Raw genomic sequence first — 21,613 nt, 5'->3', positions numbered from 1 at the left:
TAAAGTGCCCTTCATAAAATTGTGTGGTGGCTACCGGCTCTACAGCACTTCCATTCTCATTTGAGCTTGTGCCACCGCTTTTAACATATCTGGTGATGAATTAAACTTAAACTTTAGTGACCTCCTCTGGTAGAAAGCAACGACTATCCCAATGATTCAATTTAGAAAGTATCTTTTTTCTCTGCGCAGGGAAGAATCAATACCTTCTTCACCTTTTAGACACAGTAAAAAATAACTGATATAAAATTAGCAAAAGTCAAGAGTATATAAGGAACTCCAACTGTTTCACTGCAGCATGATTCCTGCTGTGGTGAAACATAGAAGTGCCTTCTATATCTTCCTTCTATTGTCTTTTCATAAACTCTTCATGGATGTGTGTTGCCTACAGGAAATGTACCAACCAAAAACGTTTTTCTTGCCGAGATTCGGTATTGAGTAAAATGTTTCTGGCTAAATGTCTTCAGCCAACACCGAACAACAGGTAGCAAGCATCATTTGTTCGTTTAGAACAGGTCCACAGGATGACGAAAAAGTTTGGCATGTGACTCTTTTTTTAAAGCACAGTCATAGGAGACAGCTCGATGCAAGATCTCTGGCTGCAGTGGTACTACAAATGCGAGGTAAAGCAAATGGTTCACATGTGACAAGAGCTGTCTATACAGATTCCAAACGAAGCCACAGGTGGCTTGGGGTGAAGCCCACTACCAGTTTCCGGCCTGGTGTTTCCTACCTATTGCTGAAAAAGCTTCCACAAAATACTTTTTCTTTTCATTGATTATACTTATTCTTGATGTGTTTTGCACATTTAGACAGAAAATAAACATTCTTTGAGAGTATTTATATTGTTACAGCACAACCAAGAGTAGCGCTAAAGACAATAGACAACAATTTGACATGTTGAGGTGGGATCAGTCTTGGCTTGTTTGTGTATCGTTGCCTTGCTAGTGAACAACTTGAAAGTACATCTCTGCATCTGATTTCTTGATTTCCACAACATAACAAATTGGCGGAGGTGCTTGGTATCAATCCCAGTAATGTAACATAACAATATGTCTCATTCTTAAAGGGCTAAATGCTATATCAGCACATAGGTGCAATATTATGTATAGTAAACTGCAGCCCATACAGTATTGCTATACAATGCAAAGTAAGTATGTTAGTAGCTGAGTCACATACTGAGGCCACAGCAGTTTTCAACACAAACATATTCATGTCATTTGCTCCATTTATGGCTAAAAATGCAGGTGGTCACCTATAAGCATGTTGGCATTTCATATGTGACTGATCCTACACAGTGGCCATGTGCACTACAAAATACATCAAATTTGTAGGTAAGCCCCGTTCTAATTAAAGGGGATTGGCGATGCTTCTCATTGATGTAGATTTTGTTGTCTTTACTCCGCTGTTCCTGGTTTTTTATAATCATGCCTGATCAGGCCTGGTGCACTACATGCAACGTCCACTGTAGTTGGCCAGTCATGTAGAAATGCATTGTGGCTTCTCATTCTTTTATTGCGAGAGCAATTATATGGACACTCCAAATACATTTCTGCCATCGCCATTGCCATGAGTCCAAGGGTGATAAAATTGTCACCATGCGCCATACGCTGTATGTGCAAGTGAAAGTGTGTGGGGGCGAGCCGGCGATGGTGGCTCAATCTCACGCACACAAGGGAGAAAAGCGGGGCGGAAGCGCATTCATCTTCCATTGCGCACACGGCTGCAGAGGGAGGAGGGGCGTCCCACTCCAGCGGATGCTGGTGCAGTCGCGTGTGCTCCACCCAAGCTGCACTATCTTGAAAGCTATCTGTGACAGGGACAGAGTCTGCCGTACGCTGTTTTCATGGCTTAGTTTGTGTTGATGCGAGAGGCAGCACAAAAGTCAGTTCGTTCAATGCTGCTGCCGCACTTCCTCACTCCAGCGTTGTGACAGCAAGTTTTCGTGGTGAGGAGATGTGTTCATGTTTGCTTGTGCAGGCTTGACCTTATGCTTGTTAATTTAGTTAGTATGTCTATCTTTAGAAGTTTACACAGCCAATAAAACTACCATCCTTACTTCGTATAGCTGTCTACCAATTTGCTACTGCATTGATGCTTTGCCTTTCGGGTGAAACTATGGCTTTTTTGTTTTGTTTACTAGTAAGCCTATGAGAGCGTCCTTGACAATTTGTCACATGCTAGCATTAATGGTGGCACAGTGAAACCTCATTAAACCGTACTTGGCCGGATGTCAGAAAAAGTATGTAATAAACAGTAATACAGTCGAACCCGGCTATATCGAACTCGCAAAAAAACGCCTATCAGTTCGATATAGAGCATAATTCGATATAAGCCTGCTAAATAATTGGATGTCACAAAAGCACATACCATTTATAAAATCACTTTATTGATTAAACTAGCTTAGTTTCGCACGAAATAGTCCTGCATTTTCTTCTGCTTTGGCAATTTCGCTGCCTGCGACGCACGCACTTTTCCACATTAAGGAGTCGGAGCAGCTGAGGCCGCAACTTTCCGCATTCGCGCAGAAGCACCGGACTAGTGCGAGCGCACCAATCACTTCGGAGGATGTGGGCCAAGGACCGTCGTTGCTTTCCTCATTGTGCCCACTTTCACTTGTGCTCGGTACAATGTTGGCAATGTAGTCTTCGTTTTCGGGCTCTCCCGTGGTCGCGACACATCATTTGCGCTCACAAACTCATCCATCGTTGATTCGTCAACAGCTTCCGGAAATTCTGACAGTTCGCTCCAAACTTCGGCAACACTGGCAACAGCTTCGTCACATTCATCAGAATTTACGGTCATCACCGAGCACGCGGAAGTCGGCACGGCTGAAGCAATTTCAGATTAACCACTCATACACGGCCGTGCGTACGGGTTGGGCACCACGGGCACCGGGTTGCGAGTTTGGACGCTTTAGCCCTAATCACCCCCTTATTCTTCAAGATCGTGCCGAGAGTGCTCCTCGGAATCTTGTGCTCTGCGGGGACATCCGACTTGTCACCGCGTTCGACACGATTTATGATTGCGAGCTTCACGACGAAAGGCAAATTCTTCCGCTTCATCACGGCAACACTGCGAGAGAAGGCCTACAAGGCGCACACAAAAACAGCGAGACAGGTCGCACTTTCGCCATCTTGCATGACGAAGGCACAAGAGCATCTGATTGGCTGTCTGAGCAAGCGCTGTGGGCGGGCCGGGATCATTGTTTGCAGGGGGGGGGGGGGGGAGGGGGTGCCGACGGCTCGTCCGAAGCAGCGCAGTCGGGCACGGTCACGGTAGGGAGAGCGGTTGGATGGAGCCGCGCAGCCGGGTTTTCTCCGCCACCGCGAGGGAAAGCCAACTTCCGGGGGCACTTTCCGCCGCTTGACGTTCGATATATCGGGTGTCGCTGCTATTTTTGTTCGATGTAAGCGTAATTTTTGCAATATATACTCATTGTAACTATATCGTGTCCAGAAATTGTTCAATATATAGAATAATTCGATGTAAACGGGTTCGATATAGTCGGGTTCGACTGTAGTGCTTAACCAAAATAGCATGAGATCGCCCACTTACCTGTCAGAAACGGAACTTGGAGAGAGTGCGATGAAAGGGCAAAAACATGCAGTATTTATTCACTTTGTGCGCCAAAGCTTTATTTTTGTTTCATGCCGCGGCGACTTAGCCGCGACGACAGCGGCCTCAAACTCAAAGCAGTGAGCCAGTTTTTCAGCCAGCTCCCTCTTCTCGGCAAACACTCGCATGGCAGATTCCTTGTTTTACATTGCATATTGTCCGTGCAAGCGCGCGGTAACGCTGCAAAAGTCAGGGGGCACCTTTTTCATTGCGGGGTGCTGCCCTCCTCACAACGATTGCATTCATGAGGCTGACGTAACGCATAGCTTCTGCTACTGTCGGGCCTGAACTGCCCGTGCTGTCGCTTTCCATGTTGGCCTCATCACGGTCGCTAGTCGACACTTCGCCAACAACAAAGGCAACGGTGAAAAGTCGAACCTAATAGCCGATGTCTCTTCGCGGTCGCAGCAGCGCTGCTGAGCAACTTCACATTCCAAATGCCACACACCGTAGTAAACAGTAGATCCCTGTTGTGTGCCAGCACCAACTTCTTCATGTTATGTTCGATAGCACGAACAATATCTAATTTTTTTTCTATGCTGAACACCTGGCGTCTTTTTTTATCTGAGCTTCAGCATGACGCGAGTCCTTGATTACACGATGCCCCAACACTCTCTGGCACGGCACTGAAATGGTGTTGATGTTGATGTGGCTTCACTCACAAACGCACAGGGCGCTTAGAGGCCGTTGTTCCAATCTCTGAGGCTTGTTGTTCTGCCAGGCCGCCCGATGGAGACGACGCACTGCCGTGTTTGCACGACGAAAAGTGGAAGCACTATGTGTTAACCAATACGTATACAATAAGCTGGTATGTTTTATGCAGATACAAAACACACTATGTTCAATGGCCGCTGAGTCAGCGAGTTGACTTTACTACCTTTAAAATGAAACTACTGTTTAAGCGGGTACGGTTTAATGAGGTTTTACTGTATTCATATTAAACTCAGACCTACAAATATTTCGTGTCATAACAAAGGTAACAAATGATTTTGAACTGAAATGCAAGAGAAGGTGAATACTTTTATAAAGCCCCCATCAATGTTATGCAAGCACCCTGCTACCGTGATCTCGATCTAGCATGCCTCTCATTCGTCTTAGAAAATTAACCAGAGAACTTGTGCTAGAAGACAGGCCTAAGAAGGCAAGAAAGTGTCAGGTAAGTTCACAGGCCAAACTGGATTGCCACAGTTTTCGTTTTCTGTTCAATGATGCAGTAATACTTCTGCTGTTGTCATGAGTAAATAAATTCAAATTATGGGGTTTTACCTGCCAAAACCACTTTCTGATTATGAGGCACATCGTAGTGGGAGACTCCGGAAATTTTGACCACCTGGGGTTCTTTAACGTGCACTTAAATCTAAGTACACAGGTGTTTTCGCATTTCACCCCCATGAAAATGCAGCCGCCGTGGCCGAGATTCAATCCCGCGACCTCGTGCTCAGCAGCCCAACACCATAGCCACTGAGCAGAGCAGAGCAGAGCACAGCAAAGAATGAAGAAGTTACCTTTGCAGATGGGAATGATGAGGTCACCAAGGCTAGGAATGACTTGTTATCATACTTCAGTGTGTCCCAGCAATTTTTCAGGCTGCTTACAGATGACTCACGCGTACTCAGGGCACTTGTAGAACGAGCCTAGGTAGCAGGAGTTCAAAGTAGGCACCAAGAAAAAGAAAAAGGAGAGAAAAGAAGGCTTACGAGTATACTAGGCAGTAAAACAAGGATAGCGCAATGCCTGAAAATGTAACATGTCTACTCTTGACACAAGAAAGAGTAGGTGGAGGAAAGGAAATAGTGTATATAATGGACAAAAGCCAAATAAAAGCAGCAATGAGATGCAAGCTACAAGCATGTCTATCTGCAGCAGCAACTAACACATCATAATCAAAATGTGGAAAGATGCAGATGGAAATACCAATACCAAGATGAATTCAGCTTCACGCTTCCTTACTACATGGTGAAGCATACTATACGCAACTTAATTAAAGCTCGAAATCTGCTAGAAACCATAAAACTACATGCAAGCTAGGCAGAGATAATGTCGAATTACTATTCCAATCTGTTTTTATTCTAAACTGCTGGAGGTACTGAGTATCGATCCCAGTAATGCAACGTAACACTATGTCTCGTCTTTATAGGGTTACATTCAATTCTATGAGCACATAAGTACACTATTTACCTGAACCACCTTTTATCAAAATTGAGAAATGCATTTGAAGTTAGACTATTTCATAAATACTTTGGCGCAACAAGTTCTTCAATGCGTTCAGCAGAAGCAAACTTATTGGCAATAAAACACACCGTTCACAGTGCTTCCGCTCCTTCTTCAATGATATGCACTGGGAAGGCTATGGCAGAACAGGGTGTGCTTACAACACTCCGCCTACTGAAGATCACCGTGGCGCACAGTCCAAATCTGATTTTGGATGTTCATGTAGATGCCACTATTTCAAATTTTGGCGCCTACGACACACCAAACGCGGTTGTCCTTAGTGAGCCGCAGTGCTACAGTTATAGTTCACTGTAGCAGTGCGCTCAGCCACTAGACTCATCATGGCACCCCATCGCGGTCGTGGTATCTACGCTACATAGCAGACTGCAGCTAGTACATGCAATTGCAGTGTTTGCTTTGCGCACGACTGGGCTTGAGTGTGCGCGTGCACTCATATGCTCTAGTCTGGCCGTGCTGCTTGACTGACGGATAGTAGCCACATTCAACTTGTACATTTTGAAGCGCTACCAATGGCTGATTACGAAGCGAAGTTTGTCAAGGCGTCTAACCAGGAGCAGCCAGGAGTGAGCGCGCAGTGGCAAGCGTATGTGTTGTCTGACCTTAAGGTTCATGTAGTTCCAGGTTAGTTAACAGTTGAAAACTAGTCAAAATTGGTGAGACCCAATGGCTATGACACGTATAAGCAGAGCAGCCAAAGTTTAATACCTACGTAGGCGGCCGCACACGAGCGTGACCAGATGATAGTTGGTTTCTCCCAGAAATACATAATCAGGGTGTCTACCAAGTTGACATTTCCAAATTCCCTGAGTTTTCCAGGTTTTCCCTGAGTGCCCTTGCAAAATTCCCTGAGTGAAGCAGAACTATGTTTTATGTCAAGACGGGTTGAAACCATATCGCCCGATGCTGTTACTCTCCAGTAAGCACATGAAAATTTTTTTTAAACGACTTAGTCCAATTTGAATACTAAAGAGTAGTGTTCATGTTATTCAAAAAGAGAAGAGAAGGGAGAGGTTAGAAAATGCACAGCAAATAAAATGTCTTCGAAAGAAATTGCAAATTGAGTCGAACATTCTCAAATACGAATAAAAAGGAGATGCATACAGAAGGATATTTTCGAATATGAGCTATTTCTATCAACTGATAGCAAGCTCAGTGGTATGAGGCCCGAACATTGTCACAATTTAGATTTTCTCTAAACAGCTCGTAAGTCAACTTCAACTGTCCTGACATACTTTCAGCCTGCACATGACACCTCAGTGTTGTGTTTCACTGCTTTAAAGAAGTTATTTGGTTTGGATGAGGGACACCTGCATCTCGGCATCAGCCAACACTTGGTTATTTTGAGCTCAAGCTCCTTAAAAACGGCGGCAGCAAGCTTCCTTTCCTGTTCATTCCTCAATTCGTAGGTCCTTTCTGTTCTCCTCTTTCCACCACTCGTTCGCCCCATGGACCATTTGAAACATCCTCTTGGTCAGTTGCACAGTCCACGTCCGATTTATTTAAACTCCATAGGGGTCGCAAAAACAGAAAAATCGGCCAGTTGGAAAAAATAAATGCAAGTCATTTACTGCCCTTAAGAGCTCAAACCGCCACAGGCACGTTCGAAAACGTTCTGCAGGCCTGCCGGTACACATATTAGGCATATCGGTGCTTATACTGTGACAGGAAATACCAGGTGCACGCGTGTGTAATTAAGGAATACACACTGTGCACCATGACAATAGCCCCTTCCCATGCTTGTTATGCTTCACTGCAATACTTTTGCGTATGCCAAAAGGGCTTCTTGAGCAAGTTGGTGCTTAGATTTCCTAGGTATACTTTGTGGCACAAAATACATTTCTTGAAAAGGGACAGAAGAAAGAAAGGCAGTGAAGCGCTTCACTGCCTTCCTTTCTTCTGTCCCTTTTCAAGAAATGTATTTTGCGCCACAAAGTATACCTAGAAAAACTTTTGCACATGCTTCACCAAGTAACATTCGTGTACGGAGGCGAAGCTGACTTTCAGGAACCGGCATTATGCAACACATCGTGCTTTCCAAGCTTCTAAGCCAATCGCGAGGACCACAAAGGCGTAGTTCATGCCATTGCTCACAGCAGCGAATTATTTCAATAAAAAACACGGCATCTAACGGCAAGAAGCTTCATAGCGAACGTCGAAGAAACTAGGCCTAGCATTGCCGCCGTGGTGGCTACAGCTGCCAGCGGATCTGCGTGCAAGAGCGCCGGTTCGAGGCAGCAAGGTAATCAAAATGGCAGCAGTGGTGGCTTTGATTAATGCCGTTTCGGACCTGCGGTCATGGCAAAACCTCCGGAAAATCAGATGGAGAAGAGTTCTTACATCCAAAATTTCAGACGTTCTGATACATTGACTCTATGGGGCACGTGGTGGTGCCGCGAAACAGTCCAAATTATCACGAATACGGAAAGTCGGTCGTTGACTGTACATTGGCAACTCCTCCAGCCGACGACAGGCGGTCAAAAATGATTCATTATGATTCCTGTCTGTTACTTGAGCCAGCGTTACCTCGACTTTCGACCCTTACAATAAAATTACAGCTAAATTTCCCTGATAGAAGCACAAATTCCCTGAGTTTTCCCCAAGTTTTTCCAGACTACTCAAAATCCCCGAGAATTTCCGGTTTTCCCGTTTGGTAGACACCCTGATAATTATTCTCGAAATTCAAAAGCCAATTTTCGCTTACCTCGGCCTGTTTATCAAACTGCATCAATATACACAGTAACGGTAGGAAGAAGCACACTGATCCAAACATTATTCTTGGTTGACGTTAGCTATAGGCCAATAGCAGCTGCATGTAAGAATCTGCCGTACTATTACAAAATAAAGTGTCCAGAAGATAGTCAGGATTCTGTTGAAAAGAGAGCGTTTGAGAGAAAGGTGACTTCGCACTCTGCTTGTGAGATCCACGCGCTGCGCACGACTGAAAAATTTGGCTGAGATGCTACCTGCAGGTTGTGTTTTTTCACCAAGCCTGAGGGGTGGTTCAGGGTCCCTTTAAGCACAGTAAACTGCAGACCATATATTACTACAAAATGCAAAGACATCGGTATGTTAGCGGCTGAGTCACATGTAGTGGCCACAGTTATCAATACAAACAGATTCATGTATTAGCCCATGCATTATGAAGGGCTAATGGTGGATTTGGAATGAAAGCAGATTGGAATAAAAACAGACTGGAATAGTTTTATGTTATACCGGTTCTGGACAAAAACAATAAAGAGCTGAAATATAAGTGTTACATTTATTTATTATGATCCCTGACACACACAAGATGTCCTCAATGTCACACACATGGCCATGGCCCAAAGGTTCTGAACTAGTTCAATCAGACACACTTACCTGCAGTGCAAGAAACATTAGGTGGATCCATATGCGTGGATTCTTGGTTTTCATGACAAACAGGCTCTTGTTATACAGGCAGTGCTCCCCTTTACCCTGGCAGGCAAACTGAAGAATGGCATGCTTCTTGGCACGCCTTTCTGTCCAGGCAAAAAGAGAGAGCAAGAGTTTTTTTTAGCTGGGTCTTTGTGGTCACCAAGGGAAATTCTCTCTTTGTCAATAACTTGTGAAGTGGTGCACTATGGTCCAGCAGTGATGACATAGAGGCAACTAGACATATTGATATATATATGTACTAATATCTGGCAATTTATTTACAGTTGTGTGTTAAAAAGGTTTTTGATCAGCACAAGCTTACTCGCTCTTTCTCACTTCAATATGCATGACATGTTTGAATCAATGATAATACTGATGGAATTCTGACCTTGTTGGCATGACATTTTCATAACTTTACAGCGGCAAACCACCGACGCAAAGACATAGGTCACAAGATAAGCACTTGAGTTAGGTCCTACCAATTCGTGTCTACATTTTGTGCTGTAGACTCATGACGACAATGCAACAGTGTGGCACGTTATATTACCTCTAGCAGTTTGACCATAAAGCTTGAAGAAATCTGCATGACAGTAATCAATCAGGCACTGACCTTCGATGGTGCACTTAGATGGCAGTGGGAGCTTGACGAAAATGATCTGCATGTATGCTTTGATCTTGTCTAGGTGTTTTTCACAGAAGTGCTGCACTGCATCTCGCATTGGGTATGGCTCAAACACCGATATCCTCTGCGAAACAATGTGGGACAGAAAAAAAGCAGAAATGAAAGGCCTATCAATTCATGCTATGCCTTACTGAAGCTTAGAACAAAGCAACACCAAGTCAGTTTAGGTAAATACAATATTGTTTCAAAACCTTATTGTCACTAATTTGGCAGAAAAATGTTGATTTTACAGACCAAACTCAAGGTAAAGCTTCCCCTTTAAGAATTTCATGCCAGAACTACAGTGGTGGAGAGTCAGTTTGATGTCAAGGATGATAAAGTGCAGTAGAACCTCGTTCACACATTTTAGAAAAAATGCACTAACTGGTAAAACATACGATCCGAAGTAACTAAGAAATTTGACACACTAGAGTGTAGATAACACCTACGTTGTGCAAAGCATTGCACGAATCGTTGCAACACAAAGCAGGAGACGCTGACACATGTTGAAATGATGGGGTGAGATGGTGGTGAGTTCATATAAATCTACAACCGTGAGCAGCACTAAAGTGACAGAAACACAAGCGCTTGAGTCTCCTGTCCCTCATTTTTTTTTCATATGTCTTGCGCTGCCTTTTAACTATGCAATTGTGATAGTTAATGCTGATGCATGTGTTGTATTACGTCCACATGACATGAATAATGAATTTAAAGTGAATATTCACATTCATATTCATATTCGTATTCGCCTTCACATTCTTTTGTTATTTGTGTGACCTGCGTTTTCTTTTTCCTGTTCCTAATGCCGCACTGTATTCGTTGTCGTTGCTTTATTTTAGTCTTTGTGACCTGTGATCTTGTCCTTTCATTCCTTTACTTCCCTTCTTCCTATATTCTACTTCTGTTTCTATATCCTTTTTCCTGAAGAGTAGGCAGGCATTGTGCCCCTTTCGATGGCAGTCGCCGACCTGCTCCGTTCTTTATTTCTCTCTCTATCCATTAATTACTTGTTTCACATCGAATAATAATAATACATTTGTTCTTGGGACAGAGGGAGAAGCTTATCTTGTGTGAGGAGGGAAGCGTTAAGAGGTATGGAGGCTAGAAATGTCACACCATTGAGAGTTTGGTGTTGGGCTACCTGGTACTCGGAAGATTTAGAATAAAAGTACAAATTATTCAGACAAGGAATACTTTGCGCTGTTTCCATTCTAAACACTATTGAGGTTTTACAAAAGTGAAGCTCCACACCAAAAGAACTTTGTATTGTATCAATTTCTGGATAAACCTTAATATTAGGACTGTTCTTACTGAACAGTGTTTTTATTTTCTGGACTCAACTGTTACAAAATGATACAAAGTGTGTGACGGTGGGCCCCATCAATAGAGCTGGGTTTGAAATATAACCTTAGTGAGAGGGGGAGACTCTCCTCCTGCAACAACTATTTTTGGTCAGGTGCATGGAGGTATACATCATGCAGCAAAGAGTAGAACTCAACATAAATCTTGTAGGGTCACTTAAATTATTTGCATAATGAAAAATTTGTTCCCACAGAACTGAAATGTGTTGTTGAGGCTGATGAAATTTATTCATAAGTTTATTGCAGATGAAACTGTTCTGCACAACTGCTGACTTGAATTTTTTGGACAAGGCATGGACTGCAAACCTTCCTGCATAATTAAGTGGTCCAAAAAAGTAATTTATAGGGGCGAAAAAATTCATTGCCTTTCATAACATTAACCCAAAAAGCTATTAAAGAAAACTGCTCAATCTTATGCTGCAATGAAATGGCATTTTGTTGTAGTGACATCATTATCACCATCAGCCTATTCTTGTTCCCTGCAGGACGAAGGCCTCTTCCTGCAATCTCCAATTAGCCCTGTCCTGCACTAATTCCAACTAATCTTCTGCCGTCCTCAACAGCATTTCCCTTTTCTTGGCACCCATTCTGTAACCCTAATGGTTCACCGGTTACCTAACCTATGCATTATATGACCTGCCCAGCTCCATTTCTTTCTCTTAATGTCAATTAGAATATTGACTATCCCTGCTTGCTCTCTGATCCACACTGCTCTCTTCCTGCCTTTTAACCTTACACCTAACATTCTTCATTCCATCGCTCTTTGCACGGACCCTTACTAATTTTCGAGCATCTTGCAAGTCTCCAAGTTTCTGCCCCATATGTTAGCACCGGTAGAATGCATTGATTGTGCACCTTTTTCAATGATAATGGTAAGTTTCCAGTCAGGATCTGACTATGTCTGCCGTATATGCTCCAACCCATATTTATTTTTCTGTAAGTTTCCCTCTCACGATAAGAGTCCCCTGTGAATAATTGACCTAGGTAAACATACTCTTTCACAGACTCCACAGGCTGACTGGCAATCGTGAACTCTTTGTTTCCTTGCCTGGCTATTGATCATTATCTCTGTCTTCTGCATATTAATCTTCAACCCCACTCATACACTCTCCCGGTTAAGGTCCTCAATCATTTGTTGTAACTCGTCCCCAGTGTTGCTGAACAGGACAATGTCATCTGCAAATCAAAGGTTGCCGAGATATTCGCCGTTGATCCTTACTCCTAAGCCTTCCCAGTTTAATAGCTTGAATACTTCTTCCAAGCATGCAGTGAATAGCATTGAATAGATTGTGTCTCCTTGTCTGACGCCTTTCTTTAAAGGTATATTCCTATTTTTCTTGTGGAGAATTAAGGTAGCAGTGGTATCTCTGTAGATATTTCCCAAGATATTTACGTAAGTGGCCTGTACTCCTTGATTACGTAATGCCTCTATGAGTGCTGGTATCTCTATTGAATCAAATGCCTTTTTATAATCTATGAAAGCCATATAGAGAGGCTGATTGAATTCTGCAGATTTTTTTATTACGTGATTGATGACATGGATACGATCCATTGTACAGTATCCCTTCCTGAAACCAACTTGCTCCCTTGGTTGACTGAAGTCCAGTGTTGCCCTTATTCTATTGGAGACTATATTGGTGAATATTTCATATAACATTGAAAGTAAACTAATGGGTCTATATTTTTTTTTATTTTTTAACATCTCCCTTTTTGTGGATTAGTATAATGTTGGTTAGCCTAAAAAGGAGGAAGGGAGGAAGCCTAAAAACAGTGAAGAAGAAACTACGAATTGGCAAGAATCAGATGTATGCGTTAAGAGACAAAGCCGGCAATATCATTACTAATATGGATGAGATAGTTCAAGTGGCTGAGGATTTCTATAGAGATTTATGCAGTACCAGTGGCACCCTCGACAATAATGGAAGAGAAATTAGTCCAGAGGAATTCGAAATCCCGAAGGTAACGCCGGAAGAAGTAAAGAAAGCCTTGGGAGATACGCAAAGGGGGAAGGCAGCTGGGGAGGATCAGGTAACAGCAGATTTGTTGAAGGATGGTGGACAGATTGTTCTAGAGAAACTGGCCACCCTGTATACGCAATGCCTCATGACCTCGAGCGTACCGGAATCTTGGAAGAACGCTAACATAATCCTAATCCATAAGAAAGGGGACACCAAAGACTTGAAAAATTATAGACCGATCAGCTTACTGTCCGTTGCCTACAAACTATTTACTAAGGTAATCGCAAATAGAATCAGGAACACCTTAGACTTCTGTCAAGCAAAGGACCAGGCAGGATTCCGTAAAGGCTACTCAACAATAGATCATATTCACACTATCAATCAGGTGATAGAGAAATGTGCGAAATATAACCAACCCTTATATAAAGCTTTCTTTGATTAGGAGAAAGCGTTTGATTCTGTCGAAACCTCAGCAGTCATAGAGGCATTACGGAATCAGGGTGTAGACGAGCCGTATGTAAAAATACTGAAAGATATCGATAGCGGCTCCACAGCCACCGCAGTCCTCCATAAAGCAAGCAACAAAATCCCAATAAAGAAAGGCGTCAGGCAGGGAGATACGATATCTCCAATGCTATTCACAGCGTGTTTACAGGAGGTATTCAGAGACCTGCATTGGGAAGAATTGGGGATAAAAGTTAATGGAGAATACCTTAGTAACTTGCGATTCGCTGATGATATTGCCTTGCTTAGTATAGTAACTCAGGGGACCAATTGCAATGCATGCTCACTGACCTGGAGAGGCAAAGCAGAAGAATGGGTCTAAAGATTAATCTGCAGAAAACTAAAGTAATGCTTAACAGTCTCAGAAGAGAACAGCAATTTACAATAGGCAGCAAGGCACTGGAAGTCGTAAGGGAATACATCTACTTAGGGCAGGTAGTGACGGCGGATCCGGATCATGAGACGGAAATAATCAGAAGAATAACAATGGGCTGGGGTGCGTTTGGCAGGCATTCTCAGATCATGAACAGCAGATTGCCATTATCCCTCAAGAGAAAAGTATATAATAGCTGTGTCTTACCAGTACTCACCTACGGGGCAGAAACCTTGAGGCTTACGAAAAGGGTTCTACTCAAATTGAGGACGACGCAACGAGCTATGGAAAGAAGAATGATAGGTGTAACGTTAAGGGATAAGAAAAGAGCAGATTGGGTGAGGGAACAAATGCGAGTTAATGACATCTTAGTTGAAATCAAGAAAAAGAAATGGGCATGGGCAGGACATGTAATGAGGAGGGAAGATAACCGATGGTCATTAAGGGTTACGGACTGGATCCCAAGGGAAGGGAAGCGTAGCAGGGGGCGGCAGAAAGTTAGGTGGGCAAATGAGATTAGGAAGTTTGCAGGGACGACATGGCCACAATTAGTACATGACCGGGGTTGTTGGAGAAGTATGGGAGAGGACTTTGCCCTGCAGTGGGCGTAACCAAGCTGATGATGATGATGATGATGATGATGATAATGTTGGTATTTTTCCAGTTCTCTGGGACCCTTCAAGTCAATATACAGTTTGAATAAAGGGCCGCCAGTTTTTCAAGCATTATGTCTCCTCCATCTTTGCTTAAATCGACTGTTATTCCATCTTCTCCTATTGCTTTTCCCCATTTCATGTCTTGCAAGGTCCTTCTAACCTCATTGCTATGTACAGAAGGGGCCTCTGTAACCTGTTCATTACTACTTCGAATGGAGGTATCGTGGTTGCTCTGGGTACTGTACAGGTCAGTATAGAAGTCTTCCGCTTCCGATATGATCTTCTGAATCATATTATCCTGCTTATCTTTCAGTGTGTACATCTTGGTTTGTCCTATGCCAAGTTTCCTTCTCACTGATTTCATGCTGTGTCCATTTTTTACTGCTTCCTCAAGTCTACCTCACATTATAGTTTCAAATATGCCGTATTTTCTCCTTGTCGATCAGTTTTTAGAGTTTAGCGAATTCTATCTGATCCCTTGAGTTGGACACTTTCATGCTTTGTCGTTTCTTTATTAGGTCCTTTGTTACTTGGGAGAGCTTACCTATGGGTTGCCTTGGTGCCTTACCTCCCAAATGCTGCTTCTGAAGCCAGCCTAGTTACATTTTCATTCGTTATTTTTATGTAATTTTCATCTCTGTTCTAAGGCTGCATATTTGTTTGCAAGTACCAGCCTGAATTGGTCTGCTTCTACCCTTACTGCATCCAAATTGGCCTGTTTCTTCTTGACCAATTTTGCTCTTTCTCTTTTCAAACTGAGGTGAATCCTAGCCCTCACTAACCTATGATAATTGCACTTTACCCTACCTATAACTTCTACGTCCTGCACTATGTTGGGATCAGCAGAAAGTGTGAAATCAATTTAATTTCTTGTTTCACTATTAGGGCTTTTCCAGGTCCACTGTCTGTTGCTACGCTTCCTCAAAAAGTGTTCATTATTCGAAGCTTATTCCTTTCTGCAAATTCTACCAGCATCTCTCCTCTGGCGTTCCTAGAGTCAACGCCATAGTTGCCAATTGCTTGTTCACCAGCCTGCTTTTTCCCCATGTTTGCATTGAAGTCGCCATTACAACATTATAGTGAGTTTGCACTTTTCTCATCGCTAATTCAACATCTTCATAAAACTGATCTACTTCATCATTATCGTGACTGCATGTTGTAGCGTAGGCTTGTACTACCTTTAATCTATACCTTTTATTAAGTTTGATTACGACTGAAGCTAGCCTCTCATTAATGCTGTAGAATTCATCAATGTTGCCTGCTATGTCCTTATCAATTAGGAATTATACTCCATACTGCTTCTGATCTGGAAGTCCTCTATAACAGAGGACAAGGGCATTTGTCTGCACTGTATAAGCCTCACCAGTTCTTCGAACCTCACTGAGGCCAGTGATATCCCAAACAATGCCTGATAGTTCCTCAAAGAGGCTAGGCTAGCTTCACTCGAGAGAGTTCGTGTGTTAAATGTTGCTAGGGTCAGTTTACATTGGCAGCCTGTCCGGGTCCAGAGATTCTTAGCACACTCTGCTGTTACAGGCCTAACCGCCGCCTTGGTCAGGTGCTCCACAGCTGCTGGGGACTGAGGACCATTGGTTGATCGAATGAGTCATTTGGGAGGGAGTGGCTGAATACTGTACCAGGGAGGCCAATTCATGTTCTGATGAGGGAGTGTCTTTTGTTGAAGCTTAGTGGGTCTTCCTAATTTGGTTGTACCTGGATTAGTATAGCCTCACTGACTCTCGGAATTTTTGCCGGTGTCAGGCACCACTCTAAGCCTGGAGATGTAGTGTAGTGGACGAGGTGAATTCGAGCTTCCCACCTTCAGCTTTAAAAAAAAAAAGAAAAAAAGAAAGAAGGAAAGAAAGAAAGAAAGGAAAGAAGAAAAAGAAAGCACGAGGATTTGAACTTCTGACTATGGCAACCGAGCATCCAAGCTAGCTCAGTCAGATAACCGTGCAAGCTGTGAGGCCACCTTACGTTGGACAATTCCAGCCCAGACGATCCTACATGCCTGAAAACATGCTTGAATTAACTGCGATAGACGGGCTTGTCTGATCGCGACAGGTAGCGCAGCGTAGTATTTCTCAATGGCTCTAACATCATGGTTTCGGAATCTCCCGTGTGTATGCAGCCAAGGATGAGGGTAGGTACACCATATATTTTCGATGAATAAGAAGACACTTTAAACATGTGTTAAAAAAGTTTGAGCGCTTACTGAGAATCTACGAGCCGCGTATGCACGGATATCCACTCATTAGCTTACTGTCGCGTCTGCCTGCCCCCGGCATCAGAGAAGCGCTCTCAGAACGAGCTGGCATTGCTACATCCTCGTCTTTTGTGCCCCCAAAGGCCGAGTCATCAGGTGTGAGAAGAGCGCATTAGCATATACGTATAGCGAAAAATATATCACAACTTTCGCTCACGGGCAAATCCTAAGAGTGGCGAGACAGGCCGCCAGAACAATATGGTTCTGAGCCGCGTGTACACCAGGCGACCTTGGAAGTGGCCTTTGTACATGCTTGATGATGATGTTTGGTGTTTAATGGCTCAAGGGCCAGGTGTGGCCAAAGAGCGCCATGCTAATGTTAATGAATTCAAAGTGGACAGATGGGTTCGGTGATCTTAATGTGCCTTGGCTGTAAATGGGCCTAAAAGAGTTGATCCAAATTCCGTAAAATGTAGGAGTAATAAAATTATGGGAATGACTATTGACGTTGACGTGTACTATGAACATTAGAAGGCATTGAGATAGAATGATGTAATATATAAAACATGTGATTATCTAGATGTATAAAATAGTCTAGAGCACTACTGCCTCCCCGGGGCCCTTGAAACCCAAGGGCCTAGAGGCATGTGCTATAAAGAGAATCTATCCTAGCGATATCCTCTGGAAAGAGGATGCGCTACGAAATGAATGGGCTTGTAACATGTAGTACAACATCTTTTAAGAAAGCGAGGACTGCTTTGGTCTTAAAAAGTGGTTCTTCACCAAAAAACATAGCCGGATGCAGGGGAATACAATGGCGGTATGCAAACGGGAAATGTTTCCTCCTGTCTCTTTCGGCTTCCCGGCACTCCAGGAAGACATGGAGGACGGTCAGGCGGTCGCCACGTCTGCCACAGGTTGAAGGCTCGTTACCGGACAAGAGAGAGTTGTGAGTACCAAATGTGTGTCCTATTCTCAGTCTAGTGAGTAGGATATCTGTTTTTCGTATTTTCGTAGTTGGGTGCCAGGGACCAAGCTTTGGCTTAATTAGGTGAAGCTTATTACTTGTTTCTGTGTCCCACAAACGCTGCCAGTGGCTTCGGAGTTTGTGTCTTAGAAAAGCCTTCATGTCTGTGGCAGGGACAGCAGCAGAACGAATACCTTGCGATGCTATTGATTTGGCGATCTCGTCGGCAAGCACATTTCCCTCGATTCCTCTATGGCCAGGAACCCAGCATATTACTACATGCCTATGTGATAAGTAGATGTTACATAGGAGTGAGTAGAGTTCATTGAAGACAGGATTCGTATGCTTTTGAGAAGAAATGATTGCTTTTACAAGACTTAAGGAGTCTGTGAATATGATGGCTTTGTCCAGTTTCAGTTTCTTTATATGTTTTACTGCACACGGTACTGCGTAGACTTCTGCAGTGAAGATACTTGTTATGGGGTTCAACACGTCAGATTCAGTAAAAGAGGGACCAACAGCAGCGTAAGATACGCCAGCATGGGATTTCATCGCGTCTTTTAAGCCTCTTTTAATGATGCCTCTTTTAAGCTGCAGCAAACACATCTGCGATCAGTCAGACATGGTTTGTACATTTCGTGCGGGACATGTGTTGCATTAACCCAATATATAGCTGGATGTTCTGCAGAAATTCACTTCGATGATTACTGCCTATATGCAAACTTCCTCTGTTCTTCTAATTAAGTACACGGTTGAACATACTAAAAAGCGGGCATGTGGAACGTGCTGCAGTGCCTCCATGAGCACACTTAATCTCTAGGCTCTTGAGTGCAGCCATCTTGAATGCACCTGCTGCCTTCTCTCTGCCAACTTTCCTGACAGAAAACAGCGAAAGTGACTGAAGCTGGTCTTGCTCAACACAGGAGAAGGAACTGATTGGGAAGCCAGCAGTGATGTGGAGGGAAGTCATAGCATGAATAAAATCTACTACTCGATTTTTCAATTTGGTATATATAGTATATAGATCCATGCAGTGCCGCGTGCGCCACGGAGCCCCTCTTGCTCTATCTGCACAAGCGAGCATCTCACTTCGTTGTTTTCCACACAAAAGGAGTGCCAAGCGTGCCGTGTAAGGGCCACCCCAGCTGACACAGTCGCGCACTTTGTCTCTGCGAGCACTTCTGCATTACTACATGCACTCCCCTACATCAGCGCGATGCGGCAATTGCATGCCGCCGTGTTGGCCGGCGCCGCCTCTTATCAGTATGAGTGAGGTTCGCCCAGGTCGACGAGCGATGAAAGCAATAACACGACGTGAACAGAAGTATTGACAACAAAAGCAGCACATATTTTGTAAAGTGTGAAAGTGCACAGATTGTACTGGATATGCGGCGATGAACTTAACACCGCTTTGACAGCCATCAATCTAGCCCGTATGTGTGATCTTGGGACCAATCCCTGATGAGCCACCACTACAAATATTTTGCGGCAAATATTCCATTACAGTTTGCGGCCCGCTACCATATCATCCAGCAGCTAATTTTCATCACAGCCGCACTGCCTAGGCCATTAGGCCTAATCAGCGCTGCTTCGTCGGGCGTCAACAACCTTCATGTCAGATGTGGCAAATCATGCTGAACCTGACAATGAAACAGTGCCTGCTTTTTACTGTTGGTGCTGACAGCGGTTGCCCCACACAGCGCTAAGGACAGCTATGCATGGAAAGCTCACCTGTATTTTGGAGAAAAACTGGAACGCAAGACTCTCTATGCAACAAAAGATTGCCATAAAATACAGGTCTGCTATTAAACTGAGAACCTCAGTGGTATTACAAATGCCAATAATTCATTAACTTCATAGAGGAAAAAGCACTTGATTCTATTCAACAGATAATCTATTGACAAAAAATTATTTTCTAGGACTTCATACACTAGAATTGAGGTGTAATCAGTGCTGACACTAATTCAAAGTTTCTTTTAATATTTACCATATATCTTGATTTCCGTGTACCTAAGTTACTGATACCTTGCTACCTTCATGTTATGCAATGATAGGAGACTACTGGGCATGTTCAGCACTGTGCTTTCTTGTCCAAAATTTGTAAGCATTCAAATTTTTAAAGAACTTTCTGATATTTTATTTGATATTCAACTTTTTTTACTTGAGTCAATTGAATATTTGATTCGAAATCTACTATTCGGTATTCACACACCCTTATATTACCCTAGCTTTAGAGTTGCTTTACTTTCCTCTGGCCTGCTAAAATTGCTTAAAGCTGCCTCTACTCCAGCGCATCTTGTTAAAATCCAATAAAGTGTAGCATGTTTTTTCATTACTGTGTGTATGCCTTGTTTTGCACACATGTACCGGTTTGCTGCCAAATATGGCAGCACTCAAGTGAATGTGTGCACCGAGTACTGTAGTTAACAGTACCCACAGTCCCTAAATAAGAGCTAATTGACATAAAACCTATCACAAGGTGTAGAAAACAAAACGAACAGTTTTGGTCACATAAAGACTGAATCTGGGCCCGCTGAGTGGATAGTGAGCATTTTGCTCCTACACCATGAATAATGGCCTTGTTCTCAACCTTCAGTCTAACATCTACTGCCCACAAGTGATTGTAGCCCCAGCAAGATCCCACCTTGCTTTGCTTTCACTGACAACATACTGATGACACTTCCATTCCAGCCACTCTCTCTCACTCTTAGACTGATGCACAAGGATTCTCTTATGTACTCATGGCAATGAACCACTTGCCTAGGGAAGACATCTGTCATCAGATGCTTGTAAGGAGCTTTACAGATGTCCTCACTAATGTGCTAGAGTGGAGGCTTAGGCAAGTCAGTATTTCATGATCTTCTATATACAGCACGCACAGTGACGAGGCATGATACAAAGGTACGTGAAAACAGAACTGACTCACAGCCGAAAGACACAGTATTTACACAATTCTACCATGCGCCCGAATCTAAAGTGCATCCAATTTCATGGGCTTAATTGAAGTAACAAAATAAATGTGCACCTGAAGGTGAAATGCACACGATTTATAAAAGAATAATATAGCATGTTCCTGCAATCACAGTCAGAAAAAAACTAGACTTGGAGAATTTACCTTCACAGAAGAGGAATATTTTTTTTAGGTGAGCTTTCATAATGAAAGTGGCACGTTGCCGTCACCATTTGCTGTTCATTGGCCACAGGTAATATCCACATACGGCAGTTTTACTACTGACACTTTCACAAGATTTTACCTGACTCTGCATCGGATTTGTCGAAATGTGTGGCCAATAGCATTCCTGGCACTCTGCGCAGATAGCGAGCGTGGCATGGCTTCAGAAACACTGGTGGGCTTATACACCGACGCATCCAGTGCTGAGGCATGCCAAATCTCGCTAAATTAATCGTGGTCGAGCACAAAATGAACCCACATATACCTTCAATAAAACATGCTCCGCCATCGTCTTGTGATAATGACGACGCTGTGTGTGATGGCTCTGATGGTAGGCTTTCCTTTTTGTAAAAAAAAAAAAATTATGGGGTTTTACGTGCCAAAACCACTTTCTGATTATGAGGCACACCGTAGTGGAGGACTCCAGAAATTTCGACCACCTGGGGATCTTTAACGTGCACCTAAATCTAAGTACACGGGTGTTTTCGCATTTCGCCCCCAACGAAATGCGGCCG

The 21,613-nt window shown here is 43.4% G+C and overlaps 1 protein-coding gene across 4 annotated transcripts in view; it reads right to left on the bottom strand.

Annotated features, from left to right (window-relative positions):
* The window catches only part of melt (ventricular zone expressed PH domain-containing protein melted), a 125,530-nt gene that overhangs the window by 35,216 nt on the left and 68,701 nt on the right, over positions 1-21,613 (bottom strand). For all 4 annotated transcript variants that reach the window (XM_075684286.1, XM_075684288.1, XM_075684289.1 and 1 more), the window contains exons 12-14: positions 9,851-9,986; positions 9,205-9,344; positions 5,121-5,249 (exon numbers count right to left, since the gene is read on the bottom strand). In XM_075684286.1, coding sequence (XP_075540401.1) covers positions 5,121-5,249; positions 9,205-9,344; positions 9,851-9,986 — 405 coding nt within the window. The remainder of the gene's footprint in view (positions 1-5,120; positions 5,250-9,204; positions 9,345-9,850; positions 9,987-21,613) is intronic.

This window comes from Dermacentor variabilis, chromosome 3 (assembly GCF_050947875.1).
Source record: "Dermacentor variabilis isolate Ectoservices chromosome 3, ASM5094787v1, whole genome shotgun sequence".
Taxonomy (NCBI): Eukaryota; Metazoa; Arthropoda; class Arachnida; order Ixodida; family Ixodidae; genus Dermacentor; species Dermacentor variabilis.
The sequence above is the reverse complement of the archived record's forward strand: the minus strand, read 5'-3'. Positions and strand labels throughout refer to the sequence as shown.